The sequence below is a fragment of the Lycorma delicatula genome, chromosome 8, assembly GCF_047948215.1.
Source record: "Lycorma delicatula isolate Av1 chromosome 8, ASM4794821v1, whole genome shotgun sequence".
In the NCBI taxonomy this organism is placed as follows: Eukaryota; Metazoa; Arthropoda; class Insecta; order Hemiptera; family Fulgoridae; genus Lycorma; species Lycorma delicatula.
The window spans coordinates 64,685,231-64,700,312 of NC_134462.1; the positions used below are offsets into that span (position 1 = coordinate 64,685,231).

General features: G+C 31.0%; 1 protein-coding gene across 4 annotated transcripts in view; it reads left to right on the top strand.

Moving 5' to 3' along the window:
- The window catches only part of Abl (tyrosine-protein kinase Abl), a 349,506-nt gene extending 335,125 nt beyond the window's left edge, over positions 1–14,381 (top strand). For all 4 annotated transcript variants that reach the window (XM_075372938.1, XM_075372940.1, XM_075372939.1 and 1 more), the window contains 2 exons: positions 7,636–7,880; positions 11,142–14,381. In XM_075372938.1, the coding sequence (XP_075229053.1) occupies positions 7,636–7,880; positions 11,142–12,764 (1,868 nt within the window). In that variant the 3' untranslated portion in view covers positions 12,765–14,381. The remainder of the gene's footprint in view (positions 1–7,635; positions 7,881–11,141) is intronic.
- Positions 14,382–15,082: the final 701 nt, after the last annotated feature.

Genomic DNA, 15,082 nt, shown 5'->3' on the forward strand with positions numbered 1-15,082 from the left:
AGAACAGAATAGAGGAACCAACAAAGCTGGTTTCCTCTCTCTAACACACTGAACATTAACCCCCCACTCCGCCTTCCAACTCAGAACTACTTGCTGTGTAGAATAGAAAAATTACCGTTTAAGTATGTTTCACCCTTGCACATTTTTAAATTTATTTGATTTAATTGTTTATATGAGGTGTGTTCAAAAAGTAACGAGAATTTTTGTTTTATTGAAAGAATTGTATTTATTCATCTACATTAATGTTATCCCCTTCAAAATAGTCCTCATTAGATATTATACACTTATGCCAGCACTTTTTCCAATCCCTGAAACACTTGTGGAACTTGATCTTCGGAATAGTGTTTGCTCTTTCAGCTATTCGCTTTCAATCTCATCTATGCTTGTGAAACGATGGCCCTTTAAGGTTCTCTTTATTTTTGGGAATAGAAAAAAGTCACACAAAGCCATGTCTAGCAAATATGGCAACTGGGGTATCATTACAGTGTTGTGTTTGGCTAAAAATTGACGAACAAGCAATGAACTGTGAGCAGGCGCATTATCGTGGTGCAAAAGCTATGAATTGTTTTGCCACAAATCCGAGCATTTTTTCAGATTCCTTCACCCAAACAGCATTGAACTTGTAGGTAATACTCCATATTGATCGTTTGACCTTGTGGCAAGAAACCATGGTGCACTATGCCATTAAAATCGAAGAACACGGTGAGCATAACCTTCACATTCAACCATACTTGTCAAGCTTTTTTTGGTCTTGGTGATGCAGAATGCCTCCACTGGGACGATTGAGCCTTAGTTTCGACATCATATGTGTAAATCTATGTTTCATCACTTGTTATAACATGTTTCAGTAGTTCTGCATTGTTGTTGATTTCATTTAGGGACTCCTGAGCAACTCCTATTCATCACTGTTTTGTTTGAAATTCAAAATTTTGGAACGAATTTTGCTATTACACGTTTCATACCAAATATATCCGAAAAAATTTCATGGCATGAGCCAGTTGATATCCCAACATCATCAGTGACTTCTGTGATTATGATTCAGCGATCAATCATTCATAATCATTTCTTTCACTTTTTATATCGGTTGAGTCAAAAAAATCATTGCAAGAACTTTTCCAGCTGACAGACAGGTTTTGGCCTTCACTGGGCAGCCCTCATCGTTCCCTTGCTATTCTTGACTCTGGAGTGTAATGATGGACCTATGCCTTATCACATGTGATGATGTGGCTCAAAAAATCATCCCTTTTTTGCCAAAATTAATTCAGAAGTCTTTCACAGATCTCCAACCTAACCTGTTTTTGATCAGTCAATAACCTCTGAACCCATCGAGCACTAATTTTTGAACACACCTCGTATATAAAATCAGGTCAAATTTAATTGTTTCAATGACAAATTCCTAATTAATGTCAGTCCAGTTTCCATGAAAAAATATGTTAATATACATTTTTTTAAATTGCAAACGTGACAAGAATTATATAATTATACAATTATGTGAAGCTAGGAATTGTAAAATAGTAGGCTTACACATAAAACAGTGAATGGTATAACATCCAAATCAAAATCTATTGCTTTCACTGAGTGCAGGTATTCAATTTCATTTTCAAACAGTATTCAGAAATTAATGTAAGAAATCTATTAAATACTCTAAATAATAGCATTGAAAATTACAACAGAAACTTTATTTTTAAGTGTTACAACAAAATAAAACTATTCTAATTAAAGAGCGTGAAAGCTCTCCGCTTTGGAAGAGATTTCCAAGGTTACTGTCATCAGAATCACATCATAATCATTACTGTCACTTTCACTATCTTCGTGTAAAGAAATAATAGAGTATTGTCAATAATGTGTTCTTGTCATGTAATTGCTTCTGTTTCCTTAACTTTATCACAATACACATTCCAATTTTTTTGATTCATGTTGGTCACTTTATATATAATACGAAAGGTAAAGTCGATAGATGGGTGGAATATATTGAAGAGTTATACGGAGGAAATGAATTAGAAAATGGTGTTATAGAGGAAGAAGAGGAAGTTGAGGAGGATGAAATGGGAGAAACAATACTGAGATCTGAATTTAAGAGTGCATTAAAAGATTTAAATGGCAGAAAGGCTCCTGGAATAGACGGAATACCTGTAGAATTACTGCGCAGTGCAGGTGAGGAAGCGATTGATAGATTATACAAACTGGTGTGTAATATTTATGAAAATGGGGAATTTCCGTCAGACTTCAAAAAAAGTGTTATAGTTATGATACCAAAGAAAGCAGGGGCAGATAAATGTGAAGAATACAGAACAATTAGTTTAACTAGTCATGCATCAAAAATCTTAACTAGAATTTTATACAGAAGAATTGAGAGGAGAGTGGAAGAAGTGTTAGGAGAAGACCAATTTGGTTTCAGGAAAAGTATAGGGACAAGGGAAGCAATTTTAGGCCTCAGATTAATAGTAGAAGGAAGATTAAAGAAAAACAAACCAACATACTTGGCGTTTATAGACCTAGAAAAGGCTTTCGATAACGTAGACTGGAATAAAATGTTCAGCATTTTAAAAAAATTAGGGTTCAAATACAGAGATAGAAGAACAATTGCTAACATGTACAGGAACCAAACAGCAACAATAACAATTGAAGAACATAAGAAAGAAGCCCTAATAAGAAAGGGAGTCCGACAAGGATGTTCCCTATCTCCGTTACTTTTTAATCTTTACATGGAACTAGCAGTTAATGATGTTAAAGAACAATTTAGATTCGGAGTAACAGTACAAGGTGAAAAGATAAAGATGCTACGATTTGCTGATGATATAGTAATTCTAGCCGAGAGTAAAAAGGATTTAGAAGAAACAATGAACGGCATAGATGAAGTCCTATGCAAGAACTATCACATGAAAATAAACAAGAACAAAACAAAAGTAATGAAATGTAGTAGAAATAACAAAGATGGACCGCTGAATGTGAAAATAGGAGGAGAAAAGATAATGGAGGTAGAAGAATTTTGTTATTTGGGAAGTAAAATTACTAAAGATGGACGAAGCAGGAGCGATATAAAATGCCGAATAGCACAAGCTAAACGAGCCTTCAGTAAGAAATATAATTTGTTTACATCAAAAATTAATTTAAATGTCAGGAAAAGATTTTTGAAAGTGTATGTTTGGAGTGTCGCTTTATATGGAAGTGAAACTTGGACAATCGGAGTATCTGAGAAGAAAAGATTAGAAGCTTTTGAAATGTGGTGCTATAGGAGAATGTTAAAAATCAGATGGGTGGATAAAGTGACAAATGAAGAGGTATTGCGGCAAATAGATGAAGAAAGAAGCATTTGGAAAAATATAGTTAAAAGAAGAGACAGACTTGTAGGCCACATACTAAGGCATCCTGGAATAGTCGCTTTAATATTGGAAGGACAGGTAAAAGGGAAAAATTGTATAGGCAGGCCACGTTTGGAATATGTAAAACAAATTGTTAGGGATGTAGGATGTAGAGGGTATACTGAAATGAAACGACTAGCACTAGATAGGGAATCTTGGAGAGCTGCATCAAACCAGTCAAATGACTGAAGACAAAAAAAAAAAAAAAGTTGGTCACTTTATTTTCACATAGCCTTTGAACCTTTAATATCAAAAGTTACATTATGACTTGCTATGTATCCTTTAACTTCTGACCAAACCATCTTAATAGGATTTAAATCCGAGTGGTATGGAGGTAGTGTAGAACATCTTGTCCTTTTTTTTGTAAAAGTTGATCAAACACATAGTAAACATTTCCCTGTTTGCTTTTACCAATTCATAAAGCTGTGGTTTCAGCATCAAGGAAGAAAGAGTAACAGAATGCTTCTGCATCCACTTATCATATCTTCTTTTCTTGATTTGGAACTTAGTGATTTTTCTAAAATGGCATTTATGATAGGTTGTGTTGTCAGAAATTACCACAGAATTGTCAGGAAAGTTTGGAATTAACATCTCTTCTGTCCATTTTAAGTAATTTTCTGCTTTCATTTGACCTCTGTAATTGTTATTTTTTAAACTTGCTTGTCAATTTACTAAGGCATTTGCTATAAAACTCATTTCTCCTCCGGTATGCAATATAAGTCTGCTGCCTTTTGAAATAGGAACTTTCAGCCCATCACCTGAATCATTATCACAATATATAAGTAGTGTGAGATACTAATAAGATGTAATAAGTGTAATCTTACTAATAAGTAAGATTTATAGAGTAGTGTGTGACTCATTGAGGTACACTGTCGGCCTATTTCAGTTCTAAATTTTTTTACAGCTGTTACAATACTGAATACACTTAAACCTTATGTCATGTCGCTCAGTGAAAGCCTTCCTGTTATTTTCAGTTTTTCTCCATTATAATAAAATCCCAATTCTTTTATATTTTTCTCAAACTCCTCTCTTTTTCTGAATAACCAAGCGCATCTTTAAGCACTAACATTATTTTTTTCACCATTGGCAGTTGTTTATGAACTGTGAAATTTGTTTACCTTCTGTCAAAATATACACTTTTTGAAGTCATCTAATCTTATTGCAGACTTTCATGGGTTTGTATTTTACTAGACTAGAGAAAGAAGTCTCCATCAGATTATCGACTAATTTTTCTAGCAATTTCTTTTTCTCTTTTCTCACTCTTTGAGCATGGGATCACAACATTCCACATGCACCTGCTGTTATTTCTTTACATTTTTCAATGTGAATCTGGTGTTTATCTTCATTTCCCAACTTCAGAGATCAGATCACCTTCTTGTTTCATAAACTCATACATTATTTATTATTTCCCAGGCCTGCCATTTTAGTTTTTTGTTTTTTATTGTAGAATTAAGTTCACTCACAATTATAAAGCACTAAAAATACACAACCAGTTATAAAACCTTTTCTCAATCAAAACTCAAATAAAAAGAAACTGAATTTGCACAATTGCTCTTACAGGATCAATAAATGCAGGATAACTAGTTTGGATTATACTAGTATATACTTAGTATAGATTATACTTGTATTGTATTATAATACAAGTATAGATTATACTTGTATTGGATTATACTTAAACATTCAATAATGTAGGCTTATGGGTAATTATATATATATATATATATATTAAATTGGCCTGACTATGTTTGAAAACTATGAGCTTGTAGCAAACAAAATAACAATATTGTTTCTTGAAATTATTCTAAGAAAGGTGACTCATTTCTTGAGTTATAATACTTGGCTTGTTTGTGTTTATTGTTAATGATAAATTAAACCACAATATTTTAAAATATGTTTATGAATGTCAGATATTATAATGTTAGTTAATTTATTATTTAGTATTTGTCTGCAGCCATAATTATAATACTTGTTGAGAATAGGCTTATGTTTTTATAACATTTTAAAATATATTATAAAATTTCTTTTTATGTCAAAATAGTAATCATTTATAAAATATAAACAACAGAATTATAAAATATTGAAAAGTAATGCAATTCCTTGTGTGTTCATGGGTCAGTCAGGATAATGAGAGACAAACAATTAAAAATGTTTATATACATACAATTTATTAGTTTAAGAACATAAATAAAATAAGGCAGATCAATAATAATGACAATAATAATAATAATCAGAATTAAATAATAATAATAATAGTCATAACAGTGACAACAATAATAATAATCCATAAATTACATACAAAATAGAATTTTAAGTAAGGTCAGGGTTTATTTACAGGTAATCAAATCATAAAAACCAGAATTCAGTCCCATTGACGAAAGACATTATATGACTGCTAATCTTAACACTTTTAACTAGTCTTATATTATTACAAAGTGATCATAAGTCTAAAGTTCATTCACTGCAAATATCTTTCCTGTTTACAAATAAAACTACCGTAGCAATCTATGAATGAGTTTAGTACTTTATTTTTTTCCCTAATTGTATACCAATAACTAACCAAAAAACTTCCTGCATTCACCCACTGTCCATTCTGGAATGATTGTGATATCACTTTCAAAGATCAAATGACACGTCATTTCATAATCACATCGAACACACTTGCCGAACTACACCTGTATTCGCTTAAATACATTATAAAACTGATTTTAACTTGCCAGGCCTTTAGTATTTATACTCGTGTCCTGTTGACGTGCAGGAACCAAATTCCTTAACTGTTGAAGCATGAGAATTACTGTCTGCGCACTTACATTTTCCCATAAATTCCTACCCTGATCCGGTAATCCTTTTGATTGAACATCTGTTGCAGGTGTGCGAGGGGCAGTATTACAAAGAACAATTGTTAAACGGACCTGTTAGCTAAGAAAAAGGATTCCTTTTAGTACCCTTCTGAATTCCTTTCATTGTTAATTTCTACTACTTTCTTCTTAATTGGCAGACGTATGTTAGTCAGGTCTGTTACACTGGTCTTGTTACAGTATCATCTAGTGTCATAAAATAATAAGTTGTGTTTATGTGAAAGTAATTAGTTTTCTGCGTATGAAAACTAAATTAATGTTTTCAGTTTGAATAACAGGCATTGTAATAGTCATTGTAGCCCAAGCTTCAAGATTCATTATGTCACCTTGTAACATTATATAAATGAACTGAAATAGTGATTTTCTTCATTTCTTCCTTTTGAAACGATGTGCAAGGAAAATTCAGCGGTTAGATTTCACAATATTTACTGGTTTTCAGAATTGTCTTTCTTAAATATAAAATATTTTTCTGATCATGATTTACGCTCAGGAATTTAACTAATAAGGTTAGTTTAATTTTTTTTTTAAATATCGGCACTTCATTAATGTTCTGACTCAAATTTTGATTAAATTGAATTTTTCATTTTTAAATTACACTACGTCTAATAAATGTTGAATGCACAATCCGTTTCAGAACCAGTCATCTCCAGTCTCAAGCTTTCCATTCATGATACAGTGTTGTTGAATCCCAATAACTAAAAATAGCAATGAGATAGGCATTAAAAATTATGTAAAAGTAACTGTGCCTTTAATATTTGAACCAGGGGCCTATTGCATTAGCAATTAATAGTTAATTGGTGAATACCTAATTCTGATATAAACTAATTGCCCAAACGTGGATATAAGTTTGATTTGTTAATAATGCTGTTAACTGTAAAGGTGAAGTTTCTTTGTATGATAAATTTAGTTAGTGTTTTATTTGACTTTTAATTGCAGTTGATTCATTGTGAAATGGAATTTGTTTTTTCAAGTTGGTTGTTGCTGATTTGAGTTTTTTTAAATTTATTACTGTAATCTTCTATTTTTTCAAATATATTAATGTATGTTATTGCCATACAATTGGTAATTGTCAATGTATGTAATTGTAATGCATTGATATTTGTATTATATCATTATTAATGTAATGAGTTATTCAACAACCCAATCAGTTTCAAGATGTTGATGTAATTAAATACTAGTTATCAAAATGAAATAAATTTTAACTTACTGAAATTTCTTCTGGTAAATTGAAGTTGCACTTAAGCTGTAGAGAGCTGAATACTGTGAAATATTGCAATCCAAATATGATATAAAATTATTTGGTAAATGTAACCAATTTTTATATTTGTTGAAATGTTTTTAATTGCTGTATAAAGTTTTTATATATTACACTTTTTAGTTAGTTTTATCGTATAATAACTTATTAAACATTTTATTAGGTATAACAAGAGAACTTCAGAGTTTGACTGCCAGTAATAAAGGTGACAGTGAAGATCAAATGACTCCTGATACGGATGATTCTGGTGCACATTCTGAAGGGTTTAAAAGGACACCTCCTTCAGCTCCTACTTCTGCTCCTGTTATGGGTGGTAGAGGTCTTGAACATCGAGGAAAGAAAAATCGTAGTTTTCCACCTAAAGAACCTACAAATAATAACAACACTAATAGTCAACAGCAACAGAAGGTTGGTTTCCTATTTGTTTCTATTGCCAGTTTTCTATTTTTGTTTTTGTTTTTTACCTAGACATTAACCAAAAAATGTTACAGTAACCTTACTTAGTGAAAATTATATTGCCATTATTTATAACTTTGGTTATCTACTATTTGAAAACCAGGTAAATAATATTCTTCAGCCATTCATAAATCCTTATTCAACATTCTTTTATTTTTATGATACTACTATCTGAGAAATTCCAGGTGCTCCAAACTACATTGCAAGAGTGCTGAAGTTAACATTTTAATATAAGACTAAAAAAAATGTGTAATTTTGCAATATTTTCAAGAGATGTTGTTTGATACATTTTTAGATTTGTAATATTTTGTCAATATTAACATTAATATTTAATATATTTAAAAACAGTATTTTTAAGTATGAGTGTTGTTCAAAAAGTAAAGTTTTCAGTTTTTTTATATCATTTAATGTTAAAGTACAAAAATGAAATCCTCATACTTTTAACTTTTCTACATAATTCATTAGGTAATTATTTGTCCCAGAACAATTAAACAGATTGTGATAAACAAGTTTACCACATATTTTAAGAGAGGCTATTGCCTCCCTGAAGAAGTTTTTGACCAGTTTTTGTAAGAAATTCTTGATTTTTTTACACTTTTTCATTGTTGGCAAGTGGTATTTCTCCAAGATATCAGGGCAAGATCAAAGCTGTGTAATGAATGAGTCATGCTTTCCATTAGTTTTGATAGAGAATGAATATGATGTGCAGATGGATTGACATTTTTACATAAAAAAAGTTGGTAGGATTACAATAATTAATTTTATTTTATTGATAGACTATTAAAGTGAACAGTGAAGAACAATTTTATTTTTATTTGTTATTCTGACTGACTGATTCAATAGTCTACAGTTTACATAACTTTCAGTGGGACTGCTTTCTGTGACAGGTGGGTGCACACTGTCGTATTAGAGAATGATTCCATGTCGAAGTCTGCCTGGATACTTGTTTTCGACTGCCCAATGAAGATTTCTGAGTTCTTTTATAACAATTAATGTTGAGTTCTCTTATAACAACAATGAATGTTGATAGTTTTTCCTTGTTCTAAAAATTGTATAATTGATAAAATGTTTTTATTAGCACATTATTTCTAATCCTGTGCATACCAAAAGGTTAGTAAAAAGTATAAATGACTTAAGTGAAGGCCAACAAGTATTGATAAAGAAAGACATGCTAATTAATACTATGTATGTGTAAATATATATATATACATATGTGTGTGTGCGTGTGCGTGTGTGTGTGCGTGTGCGTGTGTGTGTGTGTGTGTAATTTTTTTACAATTTCCCAGTGATACATTAAGTCAAAATTTAAATATATATTTAATTGCAAACCTGAACCTGCTAGTTTGATTATAACATCCCCTTGACAGTTATTATTTAGTTATAATTGGGGGTAGGAAAATAATTCTTTAATAAAGTAAAAAAGTGTTTAATTAAAATTGCTTTAACCTTTTTATAAAATTTTTTCTATCATCACAGGACCAATATTGTATGATAATTTCACCATGAAATGGCATCTTGAATTCAGTTAATGCTGTTTTATGGATTTCCACAAACTTATTTATTCCATTTCTTGTGTCACAATTATGAGAATAGTCTAAATTTATGTTATAATTTGTTGTCTGCAATTATTACTTTATACATAAATAATCAAGAAACTATCATTAATTGTAAATCTTTAAGATTCACTGCTGACAGGTTATATTTATTCTAATGATCTTACTAAATGCCCCTATATATAATTGAGTAGACCAAAGATCTGAGTTGGTATGACCAGTCATGGAATCCACCCCATCATGACAGATAATCGTCAAATGCTTGAATCTCACTTACCAGTGGCACAGGTTATAGAGCATGGTAAAGACACTGGATAGTACAGTCTGTAGATGGAATTTGACATTGCACTCCTTATTGAACATGCAATATTCAAAATGAATATTCTAACTGGAGTTAGATGTCATGGAGTTATCTGCACAGTCAAAGCTAGTGTATTTGTTGGATATGTACCATAGATAGAGAATAAATGTGATGTGGACATAGATTGACATTTTTGCATAAAAAAAGTTGATCGGATTACAATAATTACTTATACTTTATTTATAGAGTATTTAATTAAAGTTCTGAGTGAAGAGTGAAGAACGATTTTATTTTTATTTGTTATTCTGATTGACTGATCCAAAACCTACAGTTTACTTAATTTTCAGGAATACTAGTTTTATCTGTTTGTCTTTGCAATTGTTCTTCATATTTATATTTAATACTAGCCAGCCAGGCTTCACCCGCTGGACTTCTACTGTGTTCATTATCGTCATGATTGTATGAATAATACTGATAAATATCAGTTAAAGTATATAAACTTTACAAATACCTGAAAAATAAACTATTACAAAAGACAGATTAGTAGTAACTACAGTAACTAAAGAACACAGACCTTTGACAAGGAACATTTACAGTTTCATTCTCAAGAAGGCTTGGACCTAGATCTACAGCTTAAAATTTTTCCTGGGATAACACAAATGTATCCTGAAAATTTGAAAGCAACAGCCAGTAGGTTCCTGCATGTTACTGTTGCAAACGGACAGACAAGACCCACCACAAACTTTCGCATTTATATATTAGATTGCAGTATGTGTGGTAATTTTATTTAGGATTAAGGTATTATTTATGTGATGACATAATAATTTGTTTGTTTTTAATGGAAATAAAAACACCTGTATATTAAACATTTTTTGTTGTTTTCTTTCTAGAATTGCCTGTCATAAAACTGGCTAGCACTGGTAGTTGTCAGTTTGGATTGACTGGAATGGTTGTATTTTTTGAAAAGATGTATTGCATTATAAAAATATAAGCTGCACATACTCCTGATTATAAAAGCAGTTGCACATTTTACAACACTTTACAATCATTTCATACTGATGTTAAATTATCTATTATCGGTTTCACTTCTTGGAAATAAAAAAGAAAAATGACAAAAGATTTTTCATTGCATTTTAACGGTATTCAATAAAAGAAGGAGGTTCTCATTATTTATTATATTCCATTAAAATAAGACTGAAACATGATTTGGGAATAACATAAATAGTGTTCAGTCTATTCTAAAAATGTATAATTCTTTTAAATTATTAAAAAAAAAATTATATTAGAAATTTTATATCATTTTTAGTCAATTATTATTTATCTTTTATAATTCAGACATGTCTATTGTGTACCTTACAGGTTGTGCAGGTAGCAGCACTTGAAGTTCAAAATGTGAAACGAGCAATCAATAGATATGGTACTTTACCAAAAGGAGCACGTATTGGAGCATATCTGGAGTCATTACGTCAAAGTGGTTTAAGTGAAGGGCAACAGGGTCCGACGGGTACTAATGCTAATCAAAATAATGAGACTTGTGTTCCTCAGCGTTGTGTATCGCCTAGGAATAATGTTCGAACACAACCGGGTCATATGATACGCAGCAATTCTTCAGGTGGTTTTCAACATCATCATCATCCTCATCCTCCATCATCACCTTCATCAAGAAACCGTAACATTTGCCGTAACAATAACAACAACAACAACAATAATAATGAATCGAATAGGGTTGTGCAGCCAAGTTTGGCAGACCTTGAATTTCCACCACCTCCACCGCCTGAGGATTTGGATAATATTCAGCCCAGTGTTGAAGAAGCTAGCTATCGATTCGGTGTTAGTTTAAGACATCGTGAACCGTCAACCGATTCATGTAGTAGTGCCAAATCTGAGCCGACAAGAGCTCTCTCAAAAGGATCTTCAAGACCTCAAGATCGACCTCCATCACCTCCTAGTCAGACCCCCAGTCAGGAAACTAAAAGTCCTCCCAGTGAAGAACAACCGCCTTCTCCACCCCCATCACCCAAAGAAACCAAAGATGATAGCCCTACACTTGAAAATGATGATTCCACAAATAATTCAAAAATACTAAAAAATGTACTTCCTGGAATGATGAAAGAAATGTTAGAGTTAAAATTAGTGGCTGAAATGAAAGAAAAAGTTAATGGACAAGGAAAGGAATCTCCTTTAAGTGATGCACCACCACCACCACCACCTAGTGAAACAGGAGCAAATAATAATTCAGATATACAAATGTCAGCCGTTGATTTTAAAGCTAATCTTCGTAAAGTAAGTACTGTTTCTTCGATTTCAGATAGTGGTAGCGGCAAACAAGAAAGTTCTATTAAAGCTCAGTTGAAAAAGTTTGAAATGAAACGTGATTCTGATGATAAAGGTAATGTTGGCAATGTCGGTATTGTGGATTTAAAATCTCGCTTAAGAAAAGTAGATACAAACTCAGGCAAACAAGAAGAAGAGGAAGAAGGTGATGATAAAAGACGTAGTACCGGTAGCATAAGTAGTTTGAAAAAACTTTGGGAAGGTGAAAGTAGTCCTCCTGAAGCTGTTAAAGAAAAACGAACATGGCCACCCGATGAGAAACCTGCTGTACCGACAAAACCTACTGTAAAACCTGTTGCAAAAGCAGCGGCAATTTATGCAACACCTGGTGTACTAGCAAGCGTAATGGAGATTTGGCAGGCGCTGGAAACAAGTCTTGCCACGCTTCGTACCGCCCCAACTATTACGTCACAAAATTGGTTGCAATTATCAGACAAAGTAAATTTGTTTCATACATCTTGCCTTGCATACGCAGAATCGTCTGCTCCACCGCATGCTAGGTTCCATCTCGGTGAATTATTAACACGGTTAGATACTCAAATGAGGCATCTTCGCTCTGCTTCATCCAGAAATCATTCAGATAATTTAAAAACCCTCCAAGAATTGCAAAATACTCTTAAGGACATAGTTAATGCTGTGCAAAGGTAAAAATATATCATTTGTACCATTAACAGTAGAATAATTACTTTTATAGCACACCAAAAAACTTCTTTTTTTATTCTACATTGTTTGTTGAACTGAAAGAATAATTTTTCATTCTATGTATATGACTTTAAAGTGTTAATTAAATTAAGTATAAAATTGTAAAACTGTGCATAATATTAAGCATAAATAAGTTCCAATATAATTAATTAAGAAGTTTACTTTAAAAATTTTATCAGCTTCATTAATAATTTCATGTACATATTGAAATAAATTTTTATATTTATATAACTATTATGTACATGTATATTTTAGATACTGATTTATTTCTGGTTTGCAAATTGAAATGAGAATACTTAAAAGCATGAAAGAAAAAGATATTCAAGTATCTATTGAATGAGTGTGTTTGGTTTTTTAATTGAAAAAAAGATTCCTGGGAAGTTTTTTCAGTAAGTTATATGTTAAGCTGTATTAATGGTATTAATTTTTATATTTAATGAATATTTATTTATTGAGATAACATGTCACTTCTTTTTTCAATGTATTAGTAATTTTTCTATAACTTTGCAAAAAAATTGATCATAATCAAATTAAAATTATTAATTTTGTTTGAGCGATCATCCATTTTACTTATATTCTGTAATCACAGATTATTTTTGTGCTGCTTGTAAAAAAATAAGTAATTTTTAATATTGTTTTTAGTATCAGTTAACAAGTAATCTAAGTAGTATAATCCTTTTTATAATGATGTTCCATTTTATTTGATTGTGAATGTTAACATGTTATTTATACCTGTTGCTCAGATTTTTGTTGAAGTTTTATTCTTTGTTCCTATTTTTTTTTTAAAGCCTTTCTAAAAGAATCCTTACCTGAAATCCAAACAATTGGCTTCCTTTGGTACAAGATTTCTACTTTAAATAGCACAGCAAATAAAACATCATCAAATTTGGTGATAAATAAGAGAACTTTTGTTAAATAAACAAATTTTCCTGGGTAAAGAGTATAATTTATTATTTCTGTATTTAAAGTGTGAAAATTATTAATTTCATTTTAAAATAGTGAAAAGTGTATTGGGGGATAATATGTATCGAAGCTTATGTTGCAGACCAAAGCTTGTATAAGTACATTAAAATAAAATATTTTTAATATTACAAATTTTTTTATTAGTATCAAATATGAGCAGAAGTAAGGTGCTAGGATATACTCAGCAGCCATTTCTGCCACTAATTTGGTTTTTATGCAACCTGTGGATAGAGAGCAGTTTTCTAGGTCATAACTCTTATTGGTGTGTAAGCCCCAATGAAGATGAAGCTACAGATGGAGCATGGGTAGCGAACAACATATTTCTCGTGGTATCTATCCAAGGAAAAAGGGATGAAGGATAAAGAAAGTAATAATGCAGAGGAAGAGGAGACGGTCAACCTACAGAGGTCTCTAATTGTAGTGATTTACTATTTTGCCTAGCACCAGCTAATTAAACATTTGCATTATGTTTACGTCAAACATAAACTATGAATTGCAGAATTAAAAAAAATAATCTCAGTTTATAGAAAATAAATTCTTATTATATGCATAAATCTGTGCATTTGCAATTACTTTAAATCTAATAATACAAGCCCAGAATATTTTAACTGCAAAAACATTTTATGTTAGTTATATTGAAAAAAATTAAAAGAAATGATTACTGTAAACAATATTTTGACATGTTAACTGTTAGATCAATTTTTGGTTTTTAAGACCATAAATCATTTAGTGAAAAATAATTCATATTTCAGGCTAAATTACCATTATAACTATCAGATGTATATATTCAACTTTTCTTTGTTAGTCGTGCATTAAATGTTCTTGAAAAATTACCACATTACATAGAAAATATATTGTATCAATAGTTCTGTATGAATTAAAGACATTAGTAAATATATTGTATCAATAGTTCTGTATGAATTAAAGACATTAGTGAATAACAAATTTAAATTCACTATTAAACAAATGGTTTGGAAAAAAAACTTTATTTTATTTCTTGAAAAATCTTTTTTAATAGAATAATTGATTGCTCGAATTCACTTCTTACTTTGATAAGTGACTTCACAAGCATTTAGTTGTACTCAAAATTTCAGAGTACAACTGAAATTAGCATAACATGTTTTATAGGGTCTATGTAAACCAGTATTATAATAAATAGAAGCTTAGATTCAACAGTTATCTTTTGACAACATATTTTGTAAATTCTGTTGAGAGATTTATTTTTTACAATTTGTGTTTTAAAAATAAAAACAATGTTTTTGTGATACCTTTCATCTGGAGGTCCAGGGTTTCAATCCCAG